General features: G+C 39.6%; 1 protein-coding gene across 1 annotated transcript in view; it reads left to right on the top strand.

Moving 5' to 3' along the window:
* LOC104617910 (lipid phosphate phosphatase-related protein type 5-like) overlaps positions 1–12,832 on the top strand; it is a 34,083-nt gene that overhangs the window by 7,457 nt on the left and 13,794 nt on the right. The window contains exons 2-3 of the mRNA XM_010283349.1: positions 4,003–4,135; positions 6,082–6,332. Coding sequence (XP_010281651.1) covers positions 4,003–4,135; positions 6,082–6,332 — 384 coding nt within the window. The remainder of the gene's footprint in view (positions 1–4,002; positions 4,136–6,081; positions 6,333–12,832) is intronic.

Consider the following 12,832-nt stretch of genomic DNA (forward strand, 5'->3'; position numbering starts at 1 on the left):
TTCTAAATTGACATGCAGTGCTAAAACTAGGAACAGCTTGCCTGGATTCAGAAAAATGACTAATACAGAAAAAATCTGAACTTACTTGGGAGGAAGGAATCAATGTAGGGAATGTGCGCTAAATGCTTTAAATATCCTGTGCAGAAAACAAGGAAAGGGACAGGTATTGGGTAGTTGGCAATAAATATATTACTACTACAAAAACACCATGAAAATCAATCACCAAATAAATTAATCGGGAGCTAAGAGGTGAAACAAGAAGAAATATTAATTTTAGATCTCACCCCTCCCAAACTCTGTTCCTGGCTGTCGAATGGGTTGTCACATCACAGACAGGATATAATTGCCATGGAGATCGTTACAAGAACTTTTCCTGTAATTTAGATTTTACTGGGTTAATATTTCTTTTCCATGCTTCCCTAGAAAGAAAGGATTATTTAAATGCTAGTTATGAAGTATGTATTAACATTAAATATCTTTATGTAGGATGATTTTTGTGTTGTCCTTTTACACTTTATATTGTGAACCAGGCCTTAAGGGCTTTCCCTGTGGTTACAGAGTGAAGCTGTAGTAGTACAAGGACCTCATGACTGCCTGTCCGAGCTTAGGCTGGTGCCCATGGGGCACTCATTCTTGTCTTGCTCCTTCTTGTAACAGTTATTTACACTGCATTTTTATCTGAGGACTGTGAAAATTATTTTTATATATATTCTTTAGAATACTGGAAAGCCTACACTTTGTATTGTTAGTCTTCAGGTGAAAATTGTTCTTTTCCTTATACTTTCCATGCTGTAATTATATGTCAAAAGGTTTTCTCAGCCTTACGGAAGGATGGCCTCTGCTTTTAACAGCTGTCTAAGAATTCTAATATGTATCATTCTTGTGGAAATCTGTACAGTGAACTAAAGTAGTATGACCCTGTTAGACAGAATAAGATAAAAGATACTTCTAATAGCCTCACTTTTTTTTCATTGCAAATTGTATTCCTATACCTGAACTTGTGTAGTTCTGTCCAAAAGTTTATGTTGTCACAGCTTTCAGATTATCCATTGCAATCTTTCACTGTCAGTTTTGGAATACTCCAAAAACTTTTTGCCCCAAGACTTAGCCAACAAGTACACAAGTAATTCTGTTACATTAAATGTCATTTGTTGACAGGTTGCAACTCGCATATGCAGTGGAAGGGGCAGTGGTGGTCCCTGTGCCAGAAGGAATACAGAAATTGTTCCGTCTTGGAACATGGAATATAGTAGGCATGCAAATCACGAGAGCAAGAGGGAGATTGCCCTCCCTTTCCTCTACCTTGTAGAGCTGATTATTGCCAGTGGTGCCAGAGAGAAGAAGGGGAAGGAATTGCACTGGGAAACGGAATCTCTCCTGTGACTTACTGAGGTCGAAAAAGATTTTTCCTTCCGTTTCAGAAACATCAGTAGGCTGATTACTGAGATGAGCAGTGCTTGTGCTAAAGGATGGAGGAAGGAGAACAGCTTTAGCTGAGCTGCCAGTACAGAAAAATACAGAAACTGTATTTATTGCCAAATTCCAGATGGATTCTATCAAAGTAAAGCCACAGAGGCATCAAAATGAAGGCCTGTTGTGCTCAATGGCATATCCCACTCTGATGACTTCTGAGGGTAGAGCACTAGGCTTAGTATAGCCTAGTTTTTTGTCTTTAGCTGAGTTCTGCATTGTTCTGACCCTTGCACCTATGTACTCACTCCGAGGTTATTTTCATGCAGCTAAGAGCTTGACCACTGCCCCCTGCTATTCTTGTAGCAGAGGGTTTTCTTCATCCAGGTCACCATCAAGGACAGGAAATGTAACAAGGAAAAATTGTTGCCAGCAGCAAGGGCCTAGATGAAGCTGATGAAGACGGGTTGCTGGAAGTGAGGATCTCCTTTCTATAACTGAAGGAGCCGTTCTCCCTGCTCATTTGCTATCCTCAGCTTCCCTACCAACCAAAAAGAACATGTATTCCTAGATCAGCGGATTCACAGACTCAGAGCTGGAGTCTTGAGCTTGCTGCCACACTTTTTCTTTGTGTTCTTGCAAAAGGTTGAGCACTGTATATCACAGATTCTTGGATCCTTGTGCTGGATTCTGCTTTTTTCTGGAGTTTGGAAGTCTGCATTACTGAAATTTATTGAGCTTGGGAGAAAAAAAAAAAAAATCAGTTATATGCAGAATCTAACTGTGTTCAGGTTGCCTAGTCCTTGATGTTTCATTATTCCAGAGGAAAGAAAGGAGCAACTGTGACTCACAGTAAAAATCTTAGTGTTTCAGTTCTCAGATTTATGATTCATATTAAAACTGTTTGTTTGGTCTTTTCATGAGAGCCGTAGGTGTCATTGGGCTGAATTCTCCTTCTTATTGTCATAATTTTGATGACCTTGAATTCAAGACTGAGTTACATTTCATATGTGTACTGATCATTTGTTAATTATAGATGAAGGCATTATACTTCGGTGTGCTGAAAACTTGCTTGTACCAAAGTAAAGAGAGGATACTTGTTAGTTTGGGTATTGAAATTTCTGATTCATCTAAAAATTTCACTAGGATCTGAAGCCAGTCTAAAGTAAGAGATGATGACTGACTCTGTGACAAACTGAATTCTGCTTTTTACATACTTGCCACCACAGTTATTTTTGTTATTTGTGCCACGTTATTTATAAGAAGCACTTTCCTCCGCAGTGTGTCACAATTTAGCCCAGTCACCTGTATAGATCTACAAATAACTAAGTAAGGTCATTAACTGCATTCTTCCTGTTGACAACAAACTGTGCTTATGAGCCATTGCCCATTTTTTTTTAACTAATGCTGTGTGTAGAACTGTTTAGACCTATTGTGATATATGAAAAAGTTTATCGTTTCCTGTTAGGTCAAAGGTTTAGAAAAACATAGGCGATGAAGCAGATTTGATGGCATTATTTCTTGTATTTGTGTAGTATTAAGACTTCAGATTGCTGGTCTTCATTCCTGTGATGTACCTGTGAATAAGCTGTGCTGCTTTTCATATAGAAGAGCAGAAGGGCCTTGCCTTTAAGTCCCACAGTGAATCAAAGTTGGAATACAGTGGTCAGTATTTGACCCTTCTGCTCCACTCTCTTTGATCATACCTGTACTACCTGCTGTAAAGCTTCAGTATCATATGTTTAGACAGATACACATTTAAGGCTTGGCTTTGGCTATTAAGTCTCAATAATGTAATTGTCATGAGTAAATTAAAGGTCATGTTTTGCTTTACAGGTAAATACACATCTTGGGATATTTTACATTCAAAATCTGTTTTTCTTCTTTATGTTTTTTTTTTTTTTTAATTTTTCACCAGTGTATGTGAACGACATATAGACATGAGAACTTTATTCGTTTTGGTGTAATGAGTGTGAAACAGGCCATGCTTAATGTTTAAATATCAGTTGTGACACTTTGCTCAAGCATGAGGAACAAAGTTAAAGCCAGACTTGATAAACTCAGCTAGCAAAATATGAATCAAACCCTGTTAAGTACCTCCTGGCAAACCAATCCTCTGACGTGAACAGGAGCTCTGCTGTGATTTCCCCCCTCCTCTCTCCAGTTAAAAATTTGGAGCTCAACCCTGTGAAGTGCTGGGTGTCAGAGAAAGCCATGTGGGAACTGAAATTTTCAGCATCTTCAGGATTAGGCCTTTATTTTGGTCCACACCTTGTGCATTATGCAATCTGTTGTTTTTGAACTAATAGATTTCTTTCTCTTTTCCCTCATCCTGAAAACTAGGTTATGTTATGTCAATTACAAATCCTGGTTATAGAATTTTATTCTTTTTTAATGCAAATAAAGTAAAGCCATAAAGCATATTTCCCTCATAAGAAGATTAACGTACAGAACTTGGTTCACTTATGTTGTCTTTTGTGCTGATTTGGTCTTGTTTCCATAGGATGAGATAGCCATCTCTGTAATATTAGTATATTTACTTGCTGTAATCTGATGTACCATTTCTCTCCCCTTTTTTTCTCCTTCCCTAAGATTATCGTTGGAGAAACTGCAGTGTTTTGTCTACAGTTAGCTACAAAGGATTTTGAAAACCAAGAAAAAACAATATTAACTGGAGACTGTTGTTATATAAATCCACTGGTGCGCAGGACCATCAGATTCCTTGGTATGAGCAAAATTAATGCTTTCATTTTCTGAATGATGAGAGTGATCAATTATGTCTTAATGTTGACCTGGGGAAAATACTCAGATAACCATACAACATTTCATGTGTAGTGTTAACTCAGGTGTGATGAGTTCTCTCCTTTTGGATAGCAAATGAAGCTTCTTGGAAGTGTGGATAAAAAAATAGTTGCAGAAACAGCAGTAAAAATAGAAAAAAATGGGGACCACAAGGGGTCAACAACAACCAGCAGGCCTGGAGTATAGTGAAGTGGAGAAAGGAGATATCTTTGTGCCATATCTATAGTTGATAGTTTTCTTTGGGTTACATGCACACATAGCAGCCAAAGTTGAAGACTTGCGATATAAAAGTGTGTTTGAAGCCAAGCCTGGTTTAGGTACTTTCTAACCCTGGAGATTGTATTATAGTTGCTAGTAGAAAACTACAAAATCCATGCTGCACTGAAGTCAGCTGTAACTCCCCCATTGATGTTTGTAGATACGAGTTGTCATCCTTTCTAGTTAGTTCATTGTGAATGTGTTTGGAGGGAGAAGTACCACCACTCAAAATGTCTACTGAATATTCCCAGATGCTGCTTTTTAGTGTGTGCAGGGTTGCCATAGCAGGGCTCAGTTCTGTTCTTTGCTTCTCACTTATGGTTGTATCTAAGAGAAACAGCTGGAGGAACGAAGCCTTGGGGCAACTAATCCTCCTGCGTGCCCCAGTTACAGGGGGAGGGAGGGAATGTGCAGCTGTGGCTGTATTTGCAGTGTTTGTGTAACAGCCGTGCTTGCCTTCTGAGAGCGCGATTGCTCACTGTCACACTGGAGTGGGTAAAAGTTGTTAAGAATGAGACTGTCTTGCATAGGTCCAGAGGAGGTGGGGAGTGATGATGAGGAGCTCCTCCCGTTGCAGTTGCTCTATGTGTGATCAGTGCCCACGTTTCCGTCCCACCCGGAGGGCCCTCCTTGCTCACAGAAGCAAAAAAAAAACCCACCCCAAAACCCCACCAAAACAACAGTGCGGGGAGCGAAGGAAGGGATGAACAATGGCCTCCGCGCTGTGATTTACCTGTGGAAATACAGGAGGAAATCTGTAGCTCAGGTGGAATTTGAACACATACCTGCTGGCTTTGCTCCCCAGTCAGGGTGCTGCGTTTCCATTTCTTTCAAGAGCTCATTTCTGATTCCAAAAGGATAGAAAGGGACCTCAGAATAGAAGAAATCCGTTTTCTTTTAAGTAATTGGGTACATGCATTTGCATCTAACAAATGAGTACACGTGCTTAATACTTTGCGGATATGTCTGATAAAAAACCTCTTTAGCATAAGTAGTTCCTCAAATATATATAGATCTTCAGCTCACTCTGTTGATACTGTGATTAATACGCCATGCATAGAGATGTACCCAGTAGCAGGCAGGTGAAGACAACTCGTGCATTGCAATACTGAATTATTCAGTACTTCAGCTTCTTTACAGCTGCAAGGGAAAAGAAAATGTCTGTCCAGTATGTGTTACGAATTTTCAAGTTACTTCTGCACCAGCGCCTGACTTCCTTGGTTCTCAAGCAGATTGACAGGGTGAAGAATTTGCCCCCGTCACTTCTGTTTAATGAGCATGGGCAAAAGTTAGGCACTACTATAGGTACCCTGAACAGTGGAGGTTCATGGCTAGGGAGCCTAGGAAGGCGGGCTATGTACACAAGAGGTGAGAGTGCTCTTCTGAAGGATGGAGAGAGATTAGGTGTGTGGGTACGTTGCAGTGTTGTTGCTGCGGTTGTGTGGGAAAGTACCATCTCCAACATGAGCCAGGATCTTTAGTGTATAGTACATGTGAGGGTTTTTCAAGTCTTTACATGGAGGGAGCTGGTATAGTACTGTGATAAATACTACAATATGTTGCCCTGAAGTGAAATTGTCAGGAAATTTAACTCTTTGTTTCCCTCTTTAGGAATTTACGCATTTGGACTGTTTGCTACGGACATCTTTGTAAATGCTGGACAAGTAGTAACAGGGAATCTTGCACCACATTTTCTTGCACTTTGTAAACCCAACTATACAGCACTTGGATGTAAACAGTATACACAATTCATCAGTAGTGTACATGCCTGTACTGGAAATCCAGACCTTATAACGAAAGCCAGAAAGACATTCCCATCCAAAGAAGCAGCACTAAGCGTATATGCAGCTATGTATCTGGCTGTAAGTATATTGTGCTATTTAATGTCACTATATTTTTGAGAGCAAACAGCTCACACTGTGAGGGGAGGAGGGAGGAATGGGGAGAAGACAAGACATCCATTGGCTGATTTTATATATGTAAACCTTATATGAGTTACTGTGAGGCCTTTAAGAATTTGGTACATTGGACTTAATTCTGACAATTACAGATGTAGTGGTTCTCTGAGCCATGAAAGTTAAGGCATGCTGAGAGAGGGCAAGTCGTCCAAAAAGAGTTATAGATTTGGGATAACCAGGTCCTTGGGTTTACTTTTTCCCCATTTCCAGAGAACGTGGGAACGTGACTACTTTGTTCAGTAGTCAATAATGAGACTAGGAATTGCCCATGACTAGAAGTGGTTCCTTTCCATGTTTTAACACAGTACAAATTAGTGGAGTTGCACATGGCCATATTTGTTGGTGGTGTGAAGCAGAAGAGCGGGCATATGTGTGTGTCTGATCTCTACAGGTTTCCAGAGATCTGTCTGTGTCTTTAGGTACCAGAATTGGTATTTATAGGTACCTCAGTGCTCATGCAAAGTCAGTTTGGCTCTTATTCTGCCATGAAGTGGGCTACAAGACAATTCAGTCCTCCTTCCCTCTCCTCTCTGATCCAGAGAGTAATGAGCAGGGCTGGGATAGAAACTGTTTTTTACTGCCTGGCATCAGAGCTGTTCTAGAGGCTATTGAGAAGTGTGGGAAGGCAGGTGAGAGGAAGAGTGACTAATGAATCTCGCTCAGCTAATTCTGTGCAGTATTCCCTGGCTTAGTTTGGAGTGCACATCATTCTCGTCTTAAGCAGAAGCACATCTGGTTCTTAGTAAAGTTGTCCCCAGCACATGCCTATGGGAGTCTTTTACTTGATCTGCGCTGGTAATCACAGTCCTTTGTCACCCTTTGGATGGACCTGGGGCTGCCCCTCATAGTCTCAGTGCGAAACTAGGCAAGCGTGTGCGTACACCTCTATGGTAGTTGCCCTTAAATTCCCTCCGTATTTGAACAGTGGCCTGCCTATACACGTGTGTGTGTGTATGTAAATGTGCATACATATGAATGTATATATATGTGTGTGAGTGTGTATTGCATTTGAGTGTATATTTAATGAGCTGACACTTAATTCCTGACTGATCTGGAAACTGATACTTGACAACATGGCAAAGAACCCAACGCCATCCACAGACAGTGTGCCAATCCCATGCTTCTGAATATGGTTTTAGAACCAGTTGCTTAAAATCTGCAGCACTGACAGGAACATTTACCAGAAGTTCCTTGTGAGCAATGTCTATTTGAGATGTGGATCATCAGTTAGTACAGGCAAATGTTACCTGCAAATAAGAGATGAGCCATAAAATTCTATTCTAACTTGAGGCAAGTGTAAGACTCCTAATAGTATTCTCTTTATTTGGGGAGATATCTAAGGCTTTGCTTGACTGAAACATACCTCTAAATTTGGTGCAAGCTATTTTAGAAAATATTCAGTATTCTTCATTTTAATTGCTCCTATTTTTCTCATCCATCTGTAAAGTTGGATTTCCACTGTTGCCATGAGTCACAGTAACTAAAGGAAACCAACTGTTCAGCTACTGCAGAGCAGGAAGGAAAATAGTATTAATAAACTTTAAAAAACAAAAAGTAGACATTAGTAAGGTCTAATACCTAGTATCAATGGCTTTTGGCACGAGCAGTATTTTATGCAAACCTTATGTTGTCTGTGGTCAATATACAGTTAGCAACATCAAAAATTGAAAACTGCTGTGATCTGTTTCATGACTTTATAAATCGTTCAGTAACTGCAGAAATGAATATATCCTATGTCATTACTGTATTGTTGCATGATGCATGACACTGTCATTGTTAACTAAAGTACTATACACTGCTCTTGGGATTTCTGAATTCTTATAGGCTGCCTAATAAAGTAAATTGCTATGATGTATCAGCTGAGTTGCAGCCTGCAAATTTAGGTCTTTGATGCAATATTGGCAGTCTGGTTGGGGTTTTTTTTTTTGTTTGTTTTTTTTCAATGCTGTTGCATGCCTGCAGCTACAAATACTATCTATTACACACCAGGGAAAGAAATGCAATGTTCCAATATTTGGGGTCGTGTCCTGATGTTTATCAGGATAGCTGGCCCTGAATAACAACTTTCTCATCGGTATTCACTGGAGTAGAAGATTTAAACAGTAGCCTAGTCTTTGTATGAGCCGTGGTACAACAGTTATTGAGAACATGGACATAAAGACCTCCATATATTACTCAGCTAGTATTTCATGAACATATAATCTCTGATACAAAATGTGCTTTCTTTTTGGTTAACAGAAATATTTGGGAGAGAGGGAGGAATTGTTACAGAATCCTCCCTGGACATTTCAGCCAGCTGTGCACAAAATGAAACCAGCTTAAAGGCATAAACAGGCAACAAGCTGATCCAGAGCCTTGCTCTCTCAGGGGGCAAAGTAAACAATGTCAGACTTGTGTGATTTCACCAATCAATCCATTTAAAAACAAAGGCTATGGTTTATGTAATAATTGCCCTATCTTGTTCCATTTAAGTGCAGCCATATCCTTACCACCTAGCATCTGTGCATATTGTCTTGTTAATAATAGTTTTTTTTTTCATCTAAGTTCCTGAGTCTTCCTTTTTTTCCCCTCCCCTCTTTTGAGAGTGGGTGGCTGCTATGTCAACTCTGAATTCCCCTCTTGCTGAAGTACAGTCTTTTTCAAACAATTGTATTGCTAATATTTAGACCTCTGTAATGTTTGCGTCCATTACTTTCAGTACCTATCAAGGAAGAGATTTAGCAATGGAAATGTGCAATGGCAGCACTATGGTTAGGCATTTTCTCTACCCTGCTCCAAACACAGATACTTTCAAGGATGCATTGCTTGTCTTCTTCAGACTTTTAGGTTTATCTTTCCCAGTGTACCAGAGTCTTCAAAATGAACTACTGTAAATCTATTCCAAAATCTCTAACCCAGCTGGCTGCTACCTGGATTTCTCCTTACGTGTCTGCTCAACTTGTCTTAGAACTTTTGTTTGGTTTTGCTTGAGTTGGGTTAATAAGTTGACTGCATCTGATTTCACTTCTTATCAGCATTGCAGTTCACCCTGTCTCAGCTGGAGCAATATCTGCTAACATAGGTATTAAGGCAAACGCTGCAAGTTTATTAAATAGAATGTAATTGTATAAGCCATATTTTGATACGTGTAAACTGACACAGCCCGGAAAATTAGAGGTATATTTTGAAGCAGCCAAGTATGCATATACTTGGGGTTTTTCCACAACTGAGACACAGAAGTGAGAAGTCATGAGTCTTTTTGTTGGTAGGATTTTGACGGGATACATGAAGATTTAGTCAGTCTATTCCCTTGGATTTAAATGAGACTTGTGACTAACAGTTGTCCTTTGGTGCTGCAGACCGAGGGGATTGGTCATTGCTAGGTCTAGTTTTATAGAATTAATTAAAACTTGTCTTAAATTTTGCCTTTTCATTGTTTTATTCTTACTGTGTTGGACAAGAGCAGTTGGCAACCAACCTGTTTGTAGGGTAGTGTTTGAACTTGGTGTTACCACATATATTTCAGACTTGATTTGGATTTGTAATGCTAGAGGAGCAGGTTTAATGTCTTGGTAACTGACATAGCCCTTAGGTCTGTAGGCTGCTTTTGTTGCTTTGTACTGTGAACCCTTGGCCTGAACTACGGCTTCAGGCAGGCATAGCAGGTAAAGCTGACAATTTTTTTCCTCTGCAGAGCTTTTGTTGGGCCCATGATCATCTTTTTTGCAAGGTTCTTGCTCTTGGCATTCTTCTGTATCATCTTTGCTGTTTACTGTGTTTATAAGTCACTGGGAGATGAGAGCAAGGCAGTCTGGGTCACAGTGCTGGCAACATGGTGACATTGTGTTCAGTGTCACTCCTTGATCCAGTCTTTAGGTGTAGGTCTCATCTCACCTCTCTTTGTCTTGAAGTGCCCGTTTGGCTCCTGCTCAACAGGCAGCTGGAAGAGGCATGACAGGCGTCTCCTTGATAGGCTTTAGGGAGTCTTCAGGAGGAAAAGGAGTAGCAGAGCCACCTTATTGAGTCAGCTTTGTTGTCCGTTTTTTGTTAGGAAATTAGAGAATTAAAGGATCCTTTTGGCTGCTTTTCAGGGGCAGGGTTAGGAAAGTGGAATTTCTTTTTAGTATCTGGTGCAGCAAGTAAAAGTATCCCTTGATACTGATTGTACAGCATAGATCATGGGCTTCATATATTGAGTGTGTCAGTTACTTTCAGGCTGGATAGTAAAATAGCATTACAATTAGATTCAGGGATTTATCTAAAGACGTCTAGATATTTCTTGTCAGTCAGTTCTTCATTACGATTCAGTTGCTCAAGATAATGACCTCTGTAGACTGAATCAACTTTAATGAGTATTTGGGTGTATCTTACAGTCCTGTTATATTGAAGGATACTTCTTTCCTTCTCCAGTTGTTTAGAGTTACAGCTGTGGGGAGCTCATAGTGGGAAATGTAATAGTAAGGTCCAGTATTTCTAGAGCTTTCATTTCCTTTTGTCAATCCAGACCCTTGACTTTGAAAGCAAATTTTTGTCTAGGGTCATCAGTAATTACTGCAAAATATATGGAGAAAGCTGGAGGAGGCTTCAAAAGCACTAAAAAATTCTTCAGTGGGCAGTTGCAGAAAGACCCAGATGATTTGAGAATATGATGTGGTTTGCTTTAGAAATAATTTGACACAATAATTATTAATCAAGGAAGCTGAGGAGCTTTTAGACTGTCAAACAGGATTCTAACTAAATATTGAACCTGGTTATAGACTACCATCCACTATAGCCCACTAACTACTTTTTCAGCTTTTTGATCTCTTGAGTATCTCTTTTCTTGTAGGTATGATGAATATTGAAAGTTATGTATTCCTCAGGTGGAACATCTGTAACATTATTTATATTGCTTGAATAGTTCAAGATTCTTTCTTTAACGATAGCACATTGTAAAAGCAACACAAAACATGAGATAATGTGTATTTGAAGCACTGCCTGGGATAGTTGCCTGTACCGTGATTCCTTCCTCTTTCTGCTTGTCGCTTCATGAGTCATTGTTCTCTGCCCACTAATGAACTGGTCTGTCTCTTTGTCAGTCCTCCAGACCATCTGCTTCAGAGAGGACCGAAACAGCAAGCACAGAAGGGATCTTCCTACCCTCATCCCTGGGTCCCAGGCTGATGAAATCAGCTAGGAAAATTAACCTTGCTCCTGGCTGGTGCACCCAGCCTGATGACTAGCTCCACTCCAACTAAAATGGAACTCTGGGACATGTTAGGTGTGTGTGTGCGCATAGTCGTTTGTGTGGGTGAGCCTAAAGATAGCTGAAAGAAGATGACTAGAAAGAGCTTGCAGCATAGCCCAGGAGGCTGCTTTGTCCTGCACTTGGCATTCAATTCCTGTTCTTCTCTTGCATGGTTTGGAATGATTGTTTGTACTAGAATTAGGACATATTTCACATGAGTCAGACTTGTAACATGACACTTTTGAAGGCTTTCCCAGTACAACCTAAGTGCCAACACTGTGATGATTCCTTATGTTATGACCCGAGACAGTCATGTCAGAAACCTCACAAGTAGCTTTGTCTTTGGTGGTGATGGTGATGTTTCTGACTTGCAAATACGTATTTTCAAAACCACTTCAATTAAAGTTTTTTCTTTCAATTTATGAGGTTCTCTGAAGACTTTACTTCCAGCATCTTGAAGAGTGAAGGTCAAATGTGTTTTCCAAAAAATCTAGAAAATATTGGTATATAGAATGATCAGATAACGTCCACCTCCTTATATGCCTCTCTGCCACTGTCTGCTTGCTGTTATCACCTTTATATCTTATTTCAGAAAAAAGGAAAAGCAATAGCAGAAGTTCTGCAAGAGAAGATTCACTGCTGATCTGATGTTACAGGAGAATGTGCAGCCTGCAAAATTAATTCTAACTACTCTATCAATCCTTGATCTTACATACAAAATCTCTGCTGTTGGTCTTGCAGTTGACTAATTTAAAAGCTTTCTTTAATTAGATTCCTCCTCTCCCAATTTCTGTTCCTAAAAGGAACTGAGATGGACTTTTTCAGTAAACAACTTTAGCCATGTAAAAGTTTATATTGTCATTCATTCACACTAATGTTTTAATCACTGAGCTATTTTCCTTTGTTTATACTGCATTTAATATTTATGAAAAGAAGGAGTAGAAAAATCCTGTCATCTTTTCTTTGTCAATTACTGACTGTGCTGGTTTATAGCTTTCCTTCCAGAATCAAGAAGAAAACAACTGCTTAATTATATTTTATTCTCAGTGAAAATCAAATCTTTGACTGAGCTGTCCATTTTAATATGTTTTACTAGAGCTGCAAGAGGTCAAGTTTAAAAATGGACATCTATGACTCCTGCCTTGGAAGAATCTACATTTGCTATGCAGGGTTTTGCAAATATACAGGCTTTTCTCTA

Source organism: Phaethon lepturus, unplaced genomic scaffold (assembly GCF_000687285.1).
Source record: "Phaethon lepturus isolate BGI_N335 unplaced genomic scaffold, ASM68728v1 scaffold21743, whole genome shotgun sequence".
Lineage (NCBI taxonomy): Eukaryota > Metazoa > Chordata > Aves > Phaethontiformes > Phaethontidae > Phaethon > Phaethon lepturus.